Below are 22,392 nucleotides of genomic sequence, written 5' to 3'. Positions count from 1 at the left end.
TTGTTACCGAACAGCATTGCTTGTTGTAATAAGTATCACTCCACTATTAGAGCTCAGTTACCCTGTAAATTTGATTATTAAAATACAGGTGAAATGAAGAAATAAATAACCAAAATAACTATTGAAATATTTGGTCAATAAATGGCAGATAAGTATCATATGAAAACTCCATCTGTTTCTTATTGTGTAAGAAATTCTCAAATTTTTCTTTAATTTCTAAGCCTACAGTAGGTGAAAAATGCCAAATTAAAAGTAAGGGGGAAGCCCTGGCTGGTTTGGCTCAATGGGTAGAGTGTCGGCCTTCAGACTAAGGGTCCCAGGTTTGATTCCAATCAAGGTCACTCCTGGGTTGTAGATTCAATCCCCAGTAGGGAGCATGCAGGAAGCAACCCATCAATATCATTGATGTTTCTATCTCTCTCTCCCTCTCTCCCCCTTCCTCTCTGAAATCAATAAAAAATATATTTTAAAAAAATAAGTAAGGAGGAAGAAGCCCTGGTTTTGCTCAGCTACTAGTGCCGGCCTACAGACCAAAAGGTCAGATGTTTGATTCCCAGTCAAGGGTATGTAGATGGGTTGCAGGTTTAATTCTAGGGCCAGGTCAGGACTCTTAGGAGGCAACCAGTCAATGTGTCTCTCTCACATCAATATTTCTCTCTCTCCTCCACCTCTTTCTCTTCCACATTCTCTCTAAAGATAAATGGGGGGGAAAGATCCATGGGTGAGGATTAAAAAAAAAAAAAAGAAAAAGTAAGGGGAAAGGTAGAGTAAGAAACAATTTTTGTAAGAAGTGACAACTATCAACCTGATAATAAAGCAGGAGTGAGAAGTACTGCAAAAAGCACACATAGTAATTCAAAACATACTATATCTTGGAACTATTTAAAGGAAGGCAAATATCTCAGAAATCATGACTTAGTCTAGCGGGCATCTTGGTGTAGTCATAATGGAAAGAGCAAATTAACTTTAATATCCTGTGTTGTAATTAAATTTTGGTTCAGGTCAATATATTACTAGTTAACCATGCTCAATATTCCAAACTTAGTCATAAGTAAATGAGCAATGAAAAAATCATACATTGAGATTAGGAGCAAATATGGCAGGTACTAAGTCTTCCCTTTGCTTTAAAAAAGACAGCCATATATCACTTCTGATAAAAATGATCAAGATTTATTACTAAAAAGTGGACTTTTTAAAATTTTAAGTTTTAGCTATCCAAACAACTCATTCCATGTACATTTCTGATAGTGACTGTTCTCCAATTTTAATCCTAGTAATAGTTTTTACTTTATAAGTATTTATTTCTTTTAAAATAGTTATAATATATTTATCTTGCCCATGAACTTTTATGTAGCAAGTATAAACTAGAAAATCTGATAGATGTGTTGGCAAAAAAAAAAAAAAAAAAAAAAAAAGTTTAACTCTGATTTAGTGGAAAAATACATTAAAATAAAAAAGGCATATGATAGCCCAGGATAATATGCTTTCAAAATATATGGCAGACAACAGATTAAAACTTTTAATATAACATTTTCAAAGCAATTTTTAAAATTATAAACACTATAGTAAAGGTAGGGAAATTTTAAAAGGAAGCAATATATGTAATAAATAAGCATATGGACAGATGGACAATAGCTGAAGGAAGGTGAACTAAAAACCAAGAGAGTGAAGTAAACTTTTAATTTAAGATAAGACTGAGCAAGATTATATATAGGTAGAAGAAGCTAAAATAATTAATTTGAATATATAGAAAACATGGAGGCTATATTACGAAGCAAGGTACTGGGAGATGTGGAAAATGATGGAAATGTGATACACACAGGGCAATGAAATGAATGAACTAACCTTACTACCATCAACATGGCTCAATTTCAGGAACATAATATGAATTACAAATAAAATATACAGGTTGGGCACATAAGGATATGGAGAACTATTACCATACTTAATAAGCTAAGTCTAATTGATGTATATCAAACTGCAGTGTCCCTTCTCAATAACAGAACTGGTTTATTTGGGACAGCGATGTGCCCAACTAAATCATTACTTTCTGAAACTTCCCTGTATCTAGATCTATCCACGTGACTAACCTCTAACTAACGAGGCTTAAGAAGTATAGTGTGGCACTTCTGGGAAATCTCCTTGAAGAGGAAAAGGCAGACCCTTCTCTTCCTTCCTTATCCAGAACAGAAGGATATTATGGCCAAGCATCATCTTGGACCATGAATACTAGGACATGTGAATGGTGAATGTGAAAGATCTGAGTTTTTAACCACTTTGTAAAACTACCATACTAGCTCTGGACTGCCTAATTCTAGATTTTTTTTTTTCTTAAAATGAATTCCTTATGTGTGTATGCTGTTATAGTTGGGTCTCTGTTATATGTATCTGCACTTAATCCTAATAGATATAAAACTGCAAACAAAGAATGCCCAAAGAACATTCACCGAAATTGACCATATATTTTAGGACATACACAAACCAAACCCGAGAGAACATATGGAGGGGTTAGCCTAAAGCAGGAGAAGGGCCTTCTCTTCCTCTGAGACTAGGGAGAGACCAGGTGCATCTACAGGTAAGTCTATAGATGTTGGGCAGAAAGTCAAAGGCTTTTCCCTCCTGGATCACCTCAGTATTTCCTGTGAAATAGGAGCCAGTAATGTTTAAAAGGTTGAGAGGAAGGATAAGGAGGTTTGCATGGTTAGAATGCCACTAGGGGATAAGAGAGAAAGTTGAGAAAGAAAAGATAAGATTGTTGGTGTTTTTGTTTTGTTATTGTTGTCATACAGATTAAAGAATCAATTTTTTATTTTTGGCAGGTTTTGCCATATATAAAGAGAAAAATAATATAATTAGATTCAGAGGCTCATCAAGTTGGAAAAGTGGTCTAAATAAACAAACCAACAACAACAAAACACCACCCTTTTCAACTCCCTAAAAGCTGGGAGCTGGACAACAAGAAGCAGGTTTGGATGCTTCAGCTAATATGTATGCTGCAAACCAGATCCCTGCATACCAAGGACCAAAACCTCTAATTTTAGGAAGAAAGCCAAAGCAAACTTACAACTCAGGGTTAAAATAAATTTAAAATTAAGTAAAACTAACAATGTCTAAGTTGTGCCTCTATGTGTACATTCCACTGATTTTTCAAATTAATAAATATACTAATTTAAATATAGATAGTAGTTTAATTTTTTAAATTAAGGATATTTTCTGAGGCTTAAGAGAGCATCACCACCTGGTGGTAGATTCATAAAACAGCAATGAATATTATGAAAGGCCAAAGCCCTGGCCGAATCTTATGATCATAAGTGCTTAGTTTCCAATATAAGAGAATAATAGGAATTTTTCTTTAAAAGAATGTTCTAGAGTATTGTATTCCATGTAGTACAAAAATACCTTCTACAAAATTCTTGAGTTATGGTACTGCATCTGTAAAATATCTATAGTGACAATAAGCTGCTTCTTTGAACACCATAAATTGTGAGCTTAAACTTAAAATGTTTTGTGTCCTTCAACCAGTAAATCTAATTTTGTAACCTGATGCAACATTGGAAAACCCTATATCTTATACAGCCTCACTTCAAATATATCTCTCGTTTTACTCTTCTCTATTATAAATACACCCTTTTCACCCTATCTGGTTTGGTTCAGTGGATAGAGCCTACGGACTGAAGAGTCCTGGGTTCAATTCTGGTTAAGGAAACATGCCTGGGTTACAGGTTCTATCCCAAGTAGGGGATATGCAGGAGGCAGTGGATCAGTGATTCTCTCTCATCATTGATATTTCTATCTCTCCCTCTCCATTCCTCTCTAAAATATACAAAAATATACTTTTTAAAAATAATAATAAATACGCCTTTCTCCAACTGACTTGATTTCTAGGTCCATTACATCCAGATCTCCCAGATATACTTTGATTTGTCAATATCTATTTTTTATTGCAGTGCCCAAAATAAAACTGACTCTCCCAGATGTAGCCTAGCCAGCAGAATATCACATTTCCATTATTGCTTCTCACATTTCCCTTACAGATTTTAGTAGCTGTGTCACACTTTAGCTCATATACCTATTTGAGTCGTGATTATTCCTATAGGCCTATGTTATAGGGTGACCAGTAAACTCCGTGTTGGTATAGACTGATTTAAAAACCAGCACTTACTTTTGAAAGTACATCCTTAACCTCAGCTAACTCTGGTCTACACACTTTACTCATTAACTGAACAATGAAAGAGGAGCAATAAAAGAATACCTTCATGGTAATTACAAGAGAATAATAAAGCATAAACTTTCTGACAAATTTGGCTGCTTAGACCAGACCAAACTCCTGACAGTGAGTGAGCCACGTAGCAGGAGAGTTCAAGGAGGGTCAATAGGGTGTCGCAAGAACATGTATACACACACTTTGAATAATTATAAAGGCAGTGTTTCTTAAAATGCATTTCATCTTCACTATTGAGCTATCGGCTGTTAAAGTGTGAATGCATTTCTTTGGGACCCCTTCTATAGGTAATCCCTAAGCTGGGAGTGGACAACCAAGAATAGCCTTGTGGGGTTTCCTCTGCAATAACCTGTGTGGCAATGTAATAAAGCAATGAGGTTATTTATAGTGGGAAAGGCTGGTGAAAAAATGTCCTGGGGAGCATTTAGGCAAGGGAAATAGAAGCTAAGTATTGTTTTGGCAGGAGCAGCTTCTGCAGGCTGCAGCAAAATAGGGTCACATCAACTTAGAGAAATGCCGTTGGTAACTCTAGCGGATGCTTAATACAGTCCACTATGAAATCTCTGGTAATAGTGAGTGTCCACCGTAACAAAGATTTTCAGTTTGACTTCTCATTCTTTTCGCATTTCTCAGAGTAACATATATGCCCATATGAATACATTGTAGAGATGTGGTGATTCAAACCATTTTTACAATTAACAGCGAAAAAAAGAAACATTAAATCTATATAAACATTATTTCAGCTGTTATCTAAGTGGCCATCTGCAAGGATCTATATAAAATAAACAGCATGTGAAGCGATTTTATTAGAAAGCAAGTCATTCTCAACCAATTCATTTCTGTCTGTGATTAAAATTTAGCTTTATCATCTTTTATGTTTCAGGGATGTTGAAGGCAACCATATCCATAATTTAAAAAATTTGACTTTTACCTCCTGCAGTAGTTTAACTGTTTTGTAAGTAATGTTTTATCCTTTTCAAATAATGTTATATCTCTTTACAAAGAAAATGAATCATTTATGTGAACAGTAGCTAGGATAAACATGCACAGTAGTTACGGAAATTTTTCACTATTGGCTTGAAGTGTTTTTAAACTGAAGCATATTGGCAAAATTACTAAAGTTCAAATTAAGGGTAACCGCAGAGTGTCAATATATATAAATCCTCACAATGTCACTGTATTACCTGAGGCCTGTTTTTCCCAATCTGAAATAAAACCCATTTTAGTGGAAAGAAATTCTTAGAGACCACATAGAATCTGTCCTCAGGCCTCAGTATGAGAAACACTAAGCAAAAGTTTTAATCTGTGACTGTTTGCTCTTTACAAATTATTACTGCAAAGTTTGTAAGGGGCGGGATTACTTATAGTCAAAATTAAATTTTAAAAAAATACTGCAGAATGTTCACACCCTCTGTATATAATTGTGGACACCAGGATAAAACTTAGAATGTTGCTGAGTTTCATCTATCCTTATTATGGCTCTCTGGCCTATTTTAAATTCACACTGCCTCTTCCATGAAAGTCAAGGATTCTGGGGCTTCCTTTAATATAAAAATACAGCTGCCTAATTCACAGTTGATTTTTCCAGGACAGTGTTTTTCAAACTGTGAGTTGCAACTCACAAGTGAGTGATGAAAGTAATGTAGTATGTCCTGATCATAATTTTTTTTAATTGAATTGAATAAAAATATGAGAGTGTAATTCCCATAATTAAATGTATTGTTTCAAGAGTCTTGGATTGTGTGGTTGTATTTTATGTCCCAAAGTAAAATGCATTTCTTTTACTGAAGGTTACCATGGAAAACTTTGAAAACCATCATGTTAGAATATGCAGGACCCCTGTGTATCGGCAATGCAATAGCTACCACTAAAACAACAATAACTTTCCTCCAATTATGCCTCCCAATGCAGTGAATTCAGGCCATTGAAATATTTGAACTCTTCTGCAGTGAGTTCAGCAGTTTTCAGATGCAGAATGCTCTCTATCAATCATGCAAAATAGTTCATATAGATGTTCATATTAATTATCCTAAAGAAACCAAATTGTGCCCAGCCAGGTGTGGCTCAGTGGTTGAACAACCCAGGAACCAAGAGGTCACTGGTTCGATTCCCGGTCACGGTATATGCCTGGGTTGTGGGCTTGATCCCCAGTGTGGGGTGTACAGGAGGCAGCCAGTCAATGATTCTCTCTCATCATTGATGTTTCTACCTCTCTCTTTCTCTCTTTTCCTCTCTGAAATCAGTTAAAGTACATTAAAAAAAAAAAAACCTGCACCTAAAGAATATGTATAAAATATATATCCAAAAAACTTAGCACTTCTTTGTTCTACTTGTGTTTGCTTTTTAAAGAAACTTCTGCATGATGTTATTTATGTTTTCTCTTGGCCCAGAGATATTGGAAGGAGGTGGTAATGGTTTGGAGTGCTGGGAGGAAATAAATACTTAAGGATGGGATAAGGCCAGTTTCTAAGCATGTCACGCAGTGTTTAAAGAATTGGGAATCCTCTCACTTTTCTATGAGTTAGTCCTTTGTGCCAGCTCGTCCACATGAGATCCTGCAGAAGTGAACTGCCAAGAGTTACGGTCATCATTCAGCATCCCAAACTAGAGCTCTAACTTGGTCCAGCTTAGGCTAAACTTCTTCAGCAACTCTACCCGAAGTTACATCAGCTTCCAAATATGTATGAGTGACATCGTTTAGGGGATATTTTGTTAGACAGACATACTACATGGGCTGAAGAAGCGGCTCTAAAACAGCTCTCTAATGCTCTCGATGGTCTTGAGAATCAGACTGTTCTCAAGAGTTGAGACTGTCACAATTTCCCTTGCAAAGCTCTTACCTATTTCACTTTAAAATTAGAATGTTTTGTTTTTGACATTATTAAAAGATTTGGGAATTTGAGTTTAAAATTAGGTTGAGTAACTTATCATACACCTTCAGATTATCTTGATATGAAAAGTGCACCATATATATATATATATGTCCCATATATATATATATATATATATATATATATATATATATAATTACCTTTTATAAATATATATATAGTTTTTGCAGGCTGTTCATCTCCTCTAACAACTCATTTTTCAAGAAGCTATAATGTGTGTATTGTTTTTTTCACTTTCAGGATAATGGGGAGAAACAAAATTAATGATCTAAAAGATAATACGTTTGCACCTCTCCAGAAACTAGACGAATTGTAAGTTTGATTAAACATATAATGATAAAATTTTTCTTTCTACTGTTGTAGTTCACATTTGCTATACATATATGCTTTTATATGTTAAGAAATATTTATTATCTCTTTTCCTAGCATAATTTATATACATCTTGGGCCACAAAGGAATTCTGAGAGCATATAAAAATATGTGTTAAAGGAAAATATAAAATAGGTATTTGAGGAAAGTGAAGTAAAGGAAACATAGATGCAGAGAAAAGAATAAAGTTAGGGTAAATTTTATAAATAAAATACATCTGACACCACTTTGTTCCACTGCTAGAGGGACAGCAAATTTGTCTTGAAGTTTCCTAAAAAGTTAGTATTCAGAGACCATTACGATAAAAGAATTCACTTTGCTAATTCTGAAACCAAAGGATAATCTCTGATTCATAAAGAAATTAAACACTGCCATGGGTAACATCCAAACCTATAATAGAAGAGAGAGATAAATTAAATCAGCTATTTATAATGTCCCTTTTTAAAAATCAGTAACAATTCCAAAATAAGACCCGAAGCATGAAGGCATGGAACAGACTGTCACTCCCCTTTTTTCTTTTTTTTTAACTTTTAGAGTTCTGGTAATTAATATTAATCATTAATAGCAGTGTTAAAATTGCTAGTAATCAAGTATAGAGCAATAAATAAAGTCTTAAGAAAATAATTGGACTTTTTCAATTATTTCCCTAGGGATTTAAGAAATAATAAGATTGAACATCTTTCACCATATGTATTTGAGGATCTAAAGGAGCTCTCAAAATTGTAAGATTGATATTTTGTCATTTCATTTCTTTATTTTTTTACTTTTTATATTTTAAATTGTGATAAAATATGTACAACATAAAATTACCATTTTAACTATTTTTAAGTGTACAGTTCAGTGGCATTAACTACATTTACATTATTATAAAAACATCATCACCATCTATATCTAGAACTTTTTATCTCCCAAACTGGAACTCCATACCTGTTTAACAATAATTTTCCATTATCCCCACACACACCAACATTTACCACTTTATGTTCTGTCTTTATAAATTTGACTCCCTTAGGTACCTCATATAGGTGGAATCATACAATAGCTGTCCTTTTGTGACTTGCTTATTTCACTTAGCATAATGTCTTCAGATCCATCCAAGTTGTAGTATGTGTCAGAATTTTTAAGTATTATTTTTCTAAATAATAATATTAATTCTATAATTCTATTTATTTAATTTTATAATTAATGAATTAATATAATTGTTCACAGTAACAATCCCCTGCATGTATATACCATAATATGCTTATCTATTCATCCATTGATGGACACTTAGGTTGTTTCCACCTGTTAGCTGTTGTAATGCTGCTATGAACATGGGTGTACAAATATCAGTTCAAGACCTTGCTTTCACCCCGCCTGTGTGCTTCAGTGGTTGAGCATTGACCATGAACTAGGAGGTCACTGGTTCAATTCCAGGTCAGGACATATGTCCAGATTGCATGCTCAGTGTGTAGGAGACACCAATTGATGTTTCCATCTCTCTATCTCTCTTTCTTCCTCTCTCTGAAATCAATAAAAACATATTTAATTAAAAAAAAAAAACACCACATTGCTTTCAGTTCTTTTCATATGTAGCCTCAGAGTTGTTGGATCAACTCTGAGGCTACATATTCTTAATTTTTCAAAGAAATATCATACTGTTTTCCATAGTGGCACATCATTTTCCTTTCTCACTGGTAGTATGCAATGGTTCCAGTTTATCCACATCTTCAACAACACTTTTTATTTCCTATTTTGTTAATAATAGCTATCCTAATGGATATGAAGTGGCATCTCATGTTTTTGATTTTTATTTCCCTAATGATTAATTATGTTGAATACCTTTTAATTTGCTCATGCATTTGTATATTTTTTGGACAACATATAATATTATTTTACCCATTTTAAATTGTGTTTTGTTATTGTTGTTCTTGAATTATAGAAGTTCTTTATATATTTTATATATTAAATCTTTTCAGATACAATTTGAAAATACTTTTATTCTGTAGGTTGCTTTTTCACTCTGTTGAGAGTATCTTTTATACAAAAAAAAAAGTTTTTAATTTAGATGTAGTCCAATTTTTCTATCTTTACTTTTGTTGCCTGTGCTTTTGGTGTCATATGCAAGAAATCTTTGCCCAATCCAATGTTATGATCCTTTTCCCTAGATTTTCTTCCAATAGTTTATAGTTTTAGCTTTTATATTTAAATCTTTTATCTATTTTGAGTTAATTTTATAAATGGTGTAAGCTAGCAATTTTCAACCTTATTTATCTTTAGGGCTTTCTGCATAAACTAATTACTACAATTCTGTGGCACACAAAAAATATATTTTTGGCCAATCTGAAGAAAAAAAAAATAGGGGTAATTTTGATTTGTTCACACCAGACAGTTGTTAAGTTGACTGTTGTCATTTTTTTATTTGACAACCTAAGGGAAAAGAGGTCAGTGTCCCTCACTAAACAGTCAAGTATTGCATGTTTTAAAAATTCTTGTGGCACATGGGTTGAAAATTGCTGGTGTAACCTAAGGGTCATGTTCTTTTTTTTTTTTGTATGTGAATATCTATCTAGTTTTCTCAGCACCATTTGTTGAAAAGACTACCCTTTTCCCATGGAACAGTCTTGGCACTCTTGTTGAAAACCATTTGACCAAATACATAAGAGTTTATTTCTGAACTGTCTATTCCATTGTCTACACAGGGGTGGGCAAAAGTAGGTTTATGATTGTGAGTACATGAAACACAATTTATTCTTATATTATTAGTTATTAACTAGAGGCCCGAGGCACAAAATTTGTGCAAGGGGCTCGGCCCTCATAGCCGTGGCCCTTGCAGCCCTGGCTTCAATCCCAAAGGTTGTCAGGAAGGTCACCCAGAAGGGCGTTCAGCTGTCTGGACTAATTAACATATTATGTTTTTATTATTATAGATTATTGTATTATTTATTTTGTATTACAACTGTAAATATACTTTTGCCCACCCCAGTATATCTGTCTTTATGCCAGTACCACATGGTTTGATTACTGTATTTTTGTAGTACATTTTGAAATCAGGAAGTGTGAGACCTCCAACTTTGTCCTTCTTTTTCAAGATTATTTTGGCTATTTGGGCTCCCTTGAGATTCCACATGAACTTTAAGATAATTTTTCTTTCTGCAATCTATATTGGGATTTTGATAGAAATTGCACTAAATCTGTAGATTACTTTGGGTAACATCTTAATAATAGAAAGTCTTCCAATTCATAAGAATTTATTGATGTCCTCTCTAATTTCTTTCAGCAACATTTTGTTTTCAAAATATAATCCTTTCATCTATTTAGTGAATTTTCTCCTAAGTATTTTATCCTTTTGATGCTATTACAAATGGAATTTTTTTCCTATTTTATTTTGGATTGTTTATTATCAGTATACATAAATACACTTGGTTTTGTACTTGGGAACTTTGCTGAATGTGTTTATTAGTTTAACAGGTGGGTTTTTTTGTGTGTGTGTGAAATCTTTAGGGCTTTCTACATGTAAGATCATTTCATCTGTGAACAGAGGTCATTTTCCTTCTTCCTTTCTAATCTGGGTGCTTCTTTATTTCTTTTTATTGCCTAGTTGCTCTGGCTAGGACTTTCAGTACAATGTTGAAAAGAAGTGATAAACATGAACATCCTTGTCTCATTACTGATTTTAGAGAAAAAACGTTCAGCCTTTCACCACTGACTATTACATTGGCTGTGGACTTTCATATATGACCTTCATTATGTTAAGATGGTATCTTTCAATTCCTAAACTATTGAGTCCACTTTTATATATATATATATAATTAATTTTTCAATGTAATTCTTCCTCTTTCCTTCTTTCTGTAATCACCACCCATCCCCCAGGGACACCCCTATTCCCCACCCCCACCTGACTAATGGTCTAATCTAGAATAAATGTCTTCAAAAGAGAACTTGCCCTGAGAAACTCCTTTTAATCAATGCTTCTTGTTTCAAGGTGCTTTTTACAAAGATTCAGAAATTTTCTACATTCAAATTCTGCTGTACTATCTGATTTACCTCTTTTTCCTAGCTAGAGCCTTTTACTTTTAATTATGCCTCATAAATTGCTAGTGCAACATACCACTCTTTGACATATAATTTATGTAAAAAATTCTCAATGTGATTCTATGAATTCAAATTTTTAAAAATTTACCTTTATAATTGAAATTATTCCAGTCCACTTTGTTCTTCCCATTGACTCCCCCCCCTCTCCCCAACCCTACACACCCACCAGCCTTCACCACTCTATTGTCTATGTCCAAAGGCTATGAATATATGTATATAAATTCCCCAGGTTAATCTCTCCCAACCCACCCACCCCATCCCCACCTTCTCTCTGAAATTTGTCAGTCTGTGCCATGCTTCCCTGTCTAGATTTTTCTATCATTTAAACCACACCTGATCCTAGGCAAGATGTGAAGTAGGTGTAGCTCCTCCCTGGGTACCCTACAATGTTTCTGGAGGGAGCTATTTCTTGACAATTTCACCTCCATGGTCATGTCTTAGTTCGTTTTCTCTCTCTCTCTCTCTCTCTCTCTCTCTCTCTCTCTCTCTCTCTCTCTCTCTCTCTCTCTCTCTCTCTCTCTCTCTCTTTCTCTGTTTCTCTCGCTCTCTTTCTCTCATCCTAGATAGGTAGATGATAGATAGATAGATGATAGATAGATAGATAGATAGATAGATAGATAGATAGATCACTTATACAATTATAGAGTACTTCCTAAGAGCCAGGAACTGTTTTATCTCCATTAATTCATTTAAATGCTAATGTATGCTATGAGGCATGTGGTCTTACGGTACTTTTTTTGTTAATGTTTAAAAGTAACCCAAAGTTAGCAGATATACTTTATCTCTCCTCAATCAGTTTATAGAAATAACTTATTGCTGCCTTTTTTTAAAACACAGGAATCTTTCCTATAACCCAATCAAGAAAATTCATGCAAATCAATTTGATTCTCTTGTCAAACTCAAGTCTCTGTAAGTATATGCTTATGGGGATGTTTTATGATAAAATAGTTATTTGTATACTAATAGCTAATAAATTCTATGAAATAAGATTTATAGAATCTTTCAAATCAGAAGCTTTATTCCCAGGATATTAGTTAAGCTCCATAAAAACATATATACTGACTGGACTATAAACAGATAACTATTAGTTTTATCTTATATATTTGTAAACTAAAAATTAGATAATGATGAATCATTTCAAATTTTTCTATAATCACCAGTAGCTTATATTGGATTGATTGCTTCAATCCTCTGAAGGCATCTATGCATATTCATTCCTCCATTAGCACTGGAGTTCTAGGATTTATATGCCCATCTTTATTCCAAGAGAGAATATTCTAGATTACATAAATCATCACTTGTACCATAAAAACATATTCTGATAGGATCTAAGAATTGCCTTAAAAGATAAGCTTCAGTTCATTTAAGTGTTCCCTTAGCAAAGTGACTTTTTTTAGAAAAAAATATTTTAAAGTTATTAGAAATTTTTCAAAAATATAAAACTCCTCTGCCATTTTAATATTGTCTAAAAGATAATGCTTGTTCATTTATTCTGCAAACATTTATTGAATGGTTATTATCACAAAGCATTATGCCATGATCTATGAGCATACAAAAAAATTCAAATAAGGGATAAATATATGAGTATGTGTGAATAACATAATCAAAAAGGAGTTGGGTAAGTGCCTAAGGCAGGCTGAGTTTGAATGTTTGGTTTAGAGTATATGTTAACTAACAGCATTTTATTAAATTGTCTTTTGCAAAAATAAATAAATAAATAAATAAATAAATAAATAAATAAATAAATAAAATTGTCTTTTGCAAAACCTCATTTTATTTTACCCTATATAACATGTTATTTATATCATGAATTTGATATTTTCAGCAGTCTAGAAGGAATTGAAATTTCAAATATCCAACAAAGGATGTTCAGACCGCTTATGAATCTCTCTCACATGTAAGCAGATGTTTTTCTTGTTCTTCACCTTGATTTTAATATTTTATGTTTCCACATGTATTGGGCTAATGCATCCATACCCCCAACTATCCAATCTGTTGACATTTTCTAGTGACTAAATTGCCTAAACAATAGCCATGGAAGCACAGAGAAGAGAGCACTTAACTCTCCCTTCCCCTGAGGGTTCAAAAGCAAGATCAGTGGCAGTGACAATATACCAAACACTAAACACCCAAACTAGTTTCATTGATGGGTTCTCTTGATCACACGCTAACAGTTTATTTATATTCTAAGACGTGGCTAGCATTTGGATATTCATTATGCCTACTTGCTGCTCTCACCCACACATTCTTTTACAGTAAAAATCAAGTTAATGAGAATTAAACTTAGGTTTAGAGCTTCAGTATTCCTAATGTTTGACAATCCCCTGAGTCTCATTAGTAAGACATTTTCTTTCTACTGAGAAAATGTAGGAAATACATATTCATGAATAGTGAGGCCGAATTAAATTTAAAATCTTATTTTAACTCCCTCTTTGCACACCAGCTATTTTAAGAAATTCCAGTACTGTGGATATGCACCACACGTTCGCAGCTGTAAACCAAACACTGATGGAATCTCATCTCTAGAGAATCTCTTGGCAAGCATCATTCAGAGAGTGTTCGTCTGGGTTGTGTCTACAGTTACATTCTTGGGGAACATCTTTGTCATTTGTATGCGACCTTATATCAGGTCTGAGAACAAGCCGCATGCCATGTCAATCATATCTCTCTGCTGTGAGTATTTCCTGACTGAAAAGGAATTCTAGTTTCAAAATATAGAAAAGCATTGCTATTCAAAATTTAGTAAACAGGGACAGACAGAATTATGAGATTTTAAATTTTTCTCCTTTTTGCTTATATATTGTTTTCACATTCACTATAATGAAAATAAAATTTCTTTAGTGATGAGAAAGAAAATAGGTTTTATTTTATTTTTCCAATCTCCCTTCCCCCACTTCCTCTGACAGCTGTCAGTTTGTTCCATGCATTCATGCCTCTGGTTCTATTTTGTTCATCAGTTTATTTTGTTCATTAGATTCCACATGTAAGTGAGATCATATGGTATTTTCTTTCTCTGGCAGGCTTATTTCACTTATAAGTAATAATCTCCAGGTACCTCCATGGTGTTGCAAAAGGGAAGATTTCCTTCTTTCTAACAGCCATGTAGTATCCCATTATGTAAATGTACCACAGCTTTTTTATCCACTCATCTTCTGATGGGCACTTGGGCTGTTTCCAGATCTTAACTATTGTAAATTGCACTGCTATGAACTTAGGGGTGCATATATTCTTTAAAATTGGTATTCTTAGGATATATTCCCAGAAATGGGATCATTGGGTCAAAAGGCGGTTCCATTTTCAGTTTTTTGAGGAAACTCCATACTGTTTTCTACAGTGGCTATACCAGTCTGCATTCCCACCAGCAGGGCACTAGGGTTCCCTTTTCCCCACACCCTTGCCAGTGCTTGTCATTTGTTGATTTATTGATAGTAGCCATTCTAACAGGTGTGAGGTGATATTTCATTATGCTTTTAATTTTTTATCACTCTATGATTAGGGACCTTGAGCATTTTTTTTCATATGTCTATTGGCCATCTGTATGTCGTCTTTGGAGAAGTTTCTATTCATGACCTTTGCCCGTTTTTTAATTGGATTGTTTGTCTTCCTGGTGTTGAATTGTGTATTAGTTCTTTACATATTGTGGAGATTAACCCCTTTATTGATGTATCATTGGTGAACATGAAAATAAGTTTTAAAAGACGAAAACTCAGTCACTTTACACAGATTAATGAAGTTCTCATTTATTACTTTGCCACATTAACAACCTCTTATTTATTAGTTTTCTTCCCTGGAATTGGGAAATATATTATTAAAGCTTGTAAATCTTTTACTATGAATAAAACCTTTCATGGTCATATTTTTATATCTAAAGCTATATTTATCTTTCTGTTTGAATGTCCAATTCATAAATATTGACTTAGTTGTTTTTCTGGACTCTGAGATCCTAGAATCTTTTGCAGTCATAATTTGAAATATCTAAAGAAAATGTTTTTAGTTCATATGAAATATTTAAAAGTTTTTGAAATGTGATCGCAAGCTATTATGTTAAATGAGGGCTACAAAGAAAAATGAGCATGAAACTAGCCATCAGGATGTTCATAGTGTAAGTAACGTGGTCTATAATTTACCTATATTCCCTCAAGCAAGCATCAATCTACATACTGTGTGCTGTCCCATGTCTTAATCCTATCTTCATTCAAAGTCTAATGTCTAATTGTGTGAGGGGTTTTTTCATTGAAAGCTACCTAAGCAATTATTTTGTATTAGTAGTTATAAAATTTTGTATTGTTATAAAATTTTGAGGACTCTCAACTTCCTTGATGAAGGCCAGAATGTAATTTCAGTATTTAAGGATTAGGGTCAGCCTTATGATTTATACACAGATGTGATTTTAGGAACTTTGTGTAGACTACTTGTGCAGTCAAAAAAATCTTAAAATAAAGAGAAAAAAATCTTATCTACTTTCAGATATGTAATGTTTGCTTAAAAAGCAAATATACCAAGTAGACAGAGAAAGGTATAAAAAAAAAGGGAACTGAGAACTCGAGAGAACAGGCCTGCTTAGGCTAGCTCTGGGTAAACAATGTAAGCCCCCTGAATTCAGTCATTAACTCTATCACAGCAACTTCTGAATTATTCTCTCTGAGATTTTGGATGATATCTTTTGTTTATTAAGCTGAGAGAATTTCAGTGGAAGAGGTGAACCAAGTAATAACATCCCCATCTTGGTCCCTAATCCAATGCTCAATATAATTGCATTTTATTCATTTATTCAACACTTCTGGGGTGATGGAGCTAGAATGAAAAACATGAACAGACAAGATCCCTGCTCTCACAGACATACATGTTCTAGGAGAACAGAGAAATGATTACTTTTTAGTTGTAAAGGACATTATAAATGTGTTTATCAAAGAGAGTTGAAGAGGCTCTTACCCATAAATGAATTGTTAGAATAAAAATTTGCTGCCCCAAGATGGAAGAAACTTGGCTAGTTTATTATTTTTGCTAAAATATTAGATATGTTATGAATATATAATATTACATATACTCAAATATCAATGCTTATTGATAAGTCTATTATACCTATTTATTTCTCTAAATTTGTGACATTTACTGATCCCTATAGGTGCTGACTGCCTGATGGGGATATACTTATTTGTGATTGGAGCCTTTGACCTAAAGTTTCGTGGAGAATATAATAAGCATGCGCAGATGTGGATAGAGAGTTTTCATTGTCAGCTTACGGGGTCTTTGGCCATCCTCTCTACGGAAGTTTCAGTATTACTTTTAACATTTCTGACAGTGGAAAAATACATCTGCATTGTGTATCCCTTTCAATTTTTAAGACCTAGAAAATGCAGAACAATTACAATGTTGATTCTCATTTGGATTATTGGGGTTATAGTGGCTTTCGTGCCATTGAGCAATAAGGAATTTTTCAAAAATTACTATGGCAACAATGGAGTATGTTTCCCTCTCCATTCAGAAGACACAGAAAGTATTGGAGCCCAGATTTATTCAGTGACAATTTTTCTTGGTAAGAAATTCTGTATTATGAGCCTTTCCATACAAAGGTTGCAATAAATCACAACATGAACCTTGTTATACCTTCTAATGTTTACAAAAATTTTATATGAGATCTTCTAACCAGTGTTTCTCATTCACATTGGTGGTGAATTCTATCAGAATAGCCTGAAGGGATTTTTAAAATTTTCCTTTAATCATATAAATTCCAACATGATGCACCTTAATAAAAGACAAGACACTAAACACCTGTATATTATGCAATCACCCTAACAATACTAAGCAAAATATATTTTAACTCTTTGCCTTTATACCATAAACAAATTCAGAGTAGCCAGACAAGTTTTTGGCGTGAGTACGCATACAAGTGTTTTCTCTTGTAATTTTTTTTCCAGAATATAATAAATATAATTGAATTATTACAAAAACAATACCAGAAAGGTTAGTTTAATAGGCCCCATATATTCATTGAATCACTATAATCTCATTTTAATATGCCATTTCAAAATTAAACATTTCATTCTTCCTCATTACTTCCAAAATACTTCAAAATCTTAAAAATGCATGATTTCTATATACCTAAGCAATTATGAAGTACAAAAAAAAAATTGGTCTTTGTTTCTTAACAACAGCTAAGAGTATGTTTTGTTTGTTTATTTTGAAAGAATATTTATATACATTAACAATAACTTTTGTGTCCTAAATAGGTGTTAACTTGGTGGCATTTATCATCGTGGTTTTTTCCTATGGAAGCATGTTTTACAGCGTTCATCAAAGTGCTCTAACAGCAAGTGAAATACGGAATCAAGTTAAAAAAGAGATGACTCTTGCCAAACGGTTTTTCTTTATTGTATTTACTGATGCATTGTGCTGGATACCCATTTTTGTACTGAAATTTCTTTCATTGCTTCAAATAGAAATACCAGGTACTACTTTTTCCTTCTTTATATAAAAACAAAAATAATGTATCTGTTTCTGCAGTATACCTCTAGGAAAGAAAACTAAAATCCTTAACACTAACTTGTTTCAAGAAATGTAAGTCAGCTATATGTACTTCATGTTCTCTTCTCAAATAAAATGTTCTCTGGGAGGAAGCTGTTCACTTATTTCCATAAATACCTAAAACCACAATTACTATTGGGACAAAGGAACAATTACTCAAATAAACTATACTCAATGTAGTGAAATTCTGGTAATCCCATGCTTAAGATGACCAGAAAGGAACATAGATGAAAACAATGATCAAATAATTATTTATTTCAGAAGGTAAGACATTTTTCTTCCCTGAATGCATAGCAATTCGAAGTATGATACCCCAAAGTATGAGAGGTGAGAAAAGAAAACACTCTTGACATTTAAAAATAATGTGTATCACACTCATTAAGATGGCTATCATTTAAAAAATAGCGAGTATTGGTGAGGATGTGGAGAAAGTGGCACTCTTATGCTTTGCTGATAGGAATGGAAAATGGCACCACTGCTATAGAAAGCAATGTGATGGTTTATCAAGAAATTAAGCATACAATTACCATATTTCTGAGCAATTCCACTAATAGTTATTATCCAAAAGAGTTGAAAGAAGGAACTCAGACATTCATACACCCATGTTCATAGCAGCAGCTGAGGTACAAAGAAGGAAAAGGGGTTTCTATAACTTGAAAACATCCATAAATACTAAACTATGTCATATTTCTCTTCCAGGTACCATAAACTCTTGGGTAGTGATTTTTATTCTGCCTATCAACAGTGCTTTGAACCCAATTCTCTATACTCTTACTACAAGACCATTCAAAGAAATGATCCATCAGTTTTGGAATAACTACACGCAAAGATCTATTGGCAGCAAAAGAAGTCGGCAAACACATACTCCATCACTTATGTGGATAGAAATGTGGCCGCTGCAGGAGGTGCCCCCTAGATTAATGAAGCCAGCTCTTTTCTCAGACCCCTATGAATTGTCCCTAATTTCTCAATCAACCAGACTCAATTCCTATTCATAACTGACTCTGACCCCCATTGGGATGCTTCAAAATGGATTTATTAGTATAAAATGAATGCCACAAAATTAATAATTTACATTAATGGCTAAGATAAAAGGGAAATAAATTATTTTGATAATGTGTATATACTAGCACATATTTTACATAGAAAATTTAAGAAAATCTACTTCAGAAAGATTCGTTCTTTTTAAAAAAATATGTTTTATTATTTTTTTTTTTTTTTGAGAGAGAGAGAGAGAGAGAAAGAGGAATGGAGAGGTAGAAACATCAATGAGAGAGGGATATAATCAATTGGCTGCCTCTTGCACAAGCCCACACTGGGGATCAAACCCACAATCCGGGCATGTGCCCTGACTGAGAATTGAACTGATGACCTCTTGGTTCCTGGGTTGACGCTCAACCACTGAGCCACACCAGTCGGGCCATTCATTCTTTTTGCATTTCTTGTGTGTACACACTATATGCATGGCACTGCAGTAAATTCCTGGAAGTAGACAGTATAGAACCTTCTCAATGTTCAATGTTAAATTTTGTTTACAACAGAATATATATAGGGCATCTGCAGCTCCTATGTTAAGGTAGAGCTTTATCTGTCATGCATATCATGGACACTTTCAAATAAGGGTTTAATACTCAGTATAATAGCATCAGAGAAAATGTCTGATTGTTTGCAACTTACAGATATTCTGTTTTAAGAATTCATCTTAACTTTCTTTAATTCTTCATACATTTTAGAGCCACTATAATGTATTTATGACTATGGAAAAAATGTTCTTATATTAACCCAAAACAGCACTTCTCTGCACAAATGTCTTTTTGCTTTGAAAACCATCATATATGTTTGGAAAATGAGAGTGAAAGTATTGCTAAAGAGTGAACCAGAAAAAGTAGGATATGGCTAGACATGTAGATCAGTGGAATAGAATTTGAGTGTCTAAAAATAAAACTCTCACATTTACAGTCAATTGATTTTCAGCCAAAATAATCAAATGAAGAAGTCTTTTCAACACATGATGCAGGTACCATTCACAGGCAAAAGAATGAAGTTGGACCATTTCCTTACGCCATATACAAAAATTAACTCAACATGAATCAAAAATCAAAATATAAGACATAAAACTCTTAGGAAAAAGAAAATTGGGGTAAATCTTCAAGACCTTTGACTTGGTAACATCTCAGATATGACAATAAAAGTATAGCAGCAAAAGGAAAATAAATAAATTGGATTTCTAAATTTAAAACTTTTGTATATCATAGGACATTCTTAAAAAAAAAAAGTGAAAAGACAACCTATGCAATAAAAGAAAATATTTAGAAATTATATATCTGAGGGTGGGTGGTTAATATTCAAAATATTTAAAAAACTCCTACAACTAAGCAAAAAAGTCACCAGCTCAATCAAAAAAACGGGCTAAGAATTTGAACAGAGATTTCTCCAAAGAAAGTATACTCATGGCCAATAAGCACATGAAAAGATGCTCAACATCATTAATCATTAGGAAAATGCAAATCCAAACCACAATAAGCTAACACATCACACCTACTACGAGGACTATAATTTTAAAAAATAACATGTTGGCAAGGATATGAAGATTGAAACTCCTTCCACGTTGCTGGTTGGAATGTAAAATGGTGCAGCTGCCATAGAAAACAGGTCAGTGGGTCCTCAAAAGCTTATTATACAATCACCATATGCTCCAGCAATTTCAGTCCTCGGTATGAACTGAAGAGTTGAAAACAGGACTCAGATACTTGCATGCAAGTGCTCTTTGCAGCATTATAAATAGTAGTCAAAATAATAGAAGCAATCCAAGTGCCTATCCACTGATGAACAGATAAACAAAATGTAGTTTATACATACAATGGGATATTTTTTCAGCCATAAAAAGAAATTAAGTTCTGACACATGCTACATGATGAATGTGAAATAAGCCAGCCAATAAGGACAGATACTGTATGATTCCACTTGCATGAAATATTGGAATAAGTGAAGTCATAAAGACAGAAATATTAATTTACTGGGGGTAGGAGGGTTGGGAGTGGGTGCCTAAGAAGTGGAGAGTATTTTTTGGGGGGCAAAAGAAAAAGTTCTAAAATTGATTATGATGATGGATAAATGTGATTATACTAAAAGCCACTGAATTATATACTTTAGATTGGTGAATTTTATGGTACATGAATTATATCTCAATAAAGCAGTTAAAAGGAAAAGAAAGAAGAGTTAGAATGTACAGTCAGGAACTTCAGGAATAAAAAAATCTATGTACATGTTTTGGTCTAAAGTTTGTCATCAAGAGATGAACTCACCTTCTGTCTGCACGGCCAACCAGATCATAAGATACTATTTTTTTGCTAGTTAATTCTTCTGGTCTCTGAGCTATAGGAATCTTATGCTTTCAGAATTTAAAACCTTTAAAAAGGAATAAAATGTTTTCAAGTTTTAACTATAACAAAAATGTTTGAAACATGAAAATAATGGACTCAAAAACATATTTATTGAGTATATAATAGTATAGCTTTATCTTGAAAATAAATTACCTGAAAATTAACTCTATTAAAAATATGGATTGCTTTGAGTTTTTTCTGTTCTCACTTGAAATGGTTCCAGTTTTTCTGCATGAGGAATGTGGTGTACTTTTAATAAAAATCAAATAGAAAGCTATAATTCTGCTTAGAATATAAAGTTCTCTACTTAGATTATACTTTTTAAAAAGCTTACAAAAGTACAAATACATTTATTTGTTTGGATTATTTATTAAATTTTACTATTTTAATTTTCTTAACACCTCTTGATAATTTTATTTATTATTTTTATTGGTTTGTTGTTCCACTTATGCATTCGTTGGTTTATGCTTGTATGTACCCTGACCGGGATTAAACCTGCAACCTTGATATATCAAGACAGTCTAAAGAACTGAACTATTTGGCCAGGACTAAAGTATTACTATTATTAAATAACTACTGGCCTGGTGCATGAAATTCATGCACAGAGTGGGGGTTCCCTCAACCCAGCCTGCACCCTCTCCCAATCAGGGAAGCCTTGCGGGATGTCTTATTGCCAGTTATCAGGCCTAAACTGGCAGATATCCCTCTCACAATCTGGGAACAGGTGCTCCTTAACCACTCACCTGCCTGACTGCCTGATCACCCCTAACCCCTCTGCCTGCCTGCCTGATTGCTCCTCACTGCCTCTGCCTGCCGACCTGATTTCACCCCCAACTGCTCTCCCCTGCAGACTTGATCTCACCCCCAACTGCCCTCCCCTACTAATTTGGTTCTGATTGGGAGGTTTCTCCAGGCCCATCTCTGGGC

General features: G+C 33.7%; 1 protein-coding gene across 1 annotated transcript in view; it reads left to right on the top strand.

Moving 5' to 3' along the window:
- RXFP1 (relaxin family peptide receptor 1) overlaps nucleotides 1–21,955 on the top strand; it is an 81,252-nt gene extending 59,297 nt beyond the window's left edge. Inside the window, exons 11-19 of the mRNA XM_084884165.1 lie at nucleotides 5,106–5,177; nucleotides 7,354–7,425; nucleotides 8,134–8,205; nucleotides 12,395–12,466; nucleotides 13,383–13,454; nucleotides 14,001–14,230; nucleotides 16,683–17,093; nucleotides 17,788–18,006; nucleotides 18,782–21,955. Coding sequence (XP_084740291.1) covers nucleotides 5,106–5,177; nucleotides 7,354–7,425; nucleotides 8,134–8,205; nucleotides 12,395–12,466; nucleotides 13,383–13,454; nucleotides 14,001–14,230; nucleotides 16,683–17,093; nucleotides 17,788–18,006; nucleotides 18,782–19,080 — 1,519 coding nt within the window. The 3' untranslated portion in view covers nucleotides 19,081–21,955. The remainder of the gene's footprint in view (nucleotides 1–5,105; nucleotides 5,178–7,353; nucleotides 7,426–8,133; nucleotides 8,206–12,394; nucleotides 12,467–13,382; nucleotides 13,455–14,000; nucleotides 14,231–16,682; nucleotides 17,094–17,787; nucleotides 18,007–18,781) is intronic.
- Nucleotides 21,956–22,392: the final 437 nt, after the last annotated feature.

This window comes from Pipistrellus hanaki (assembly GCF_964339955.1).
Source record: "Pipistrellus hanaki genome assembly, chromosome: 5".
NCBI classification, from domain to species: domain Eukaryota; kingdom Metazoa; phylum Chordata; class Mammalia; order Chiroptera; family Vespertilionidae; genus Pipistrellus; species Pipistrellus hanaki.
The sequence above is the reverse complement of the archived record's forward strand: the minus strand, read 5'-3'. Positions and strand labels throughout refer to the sequence as shown.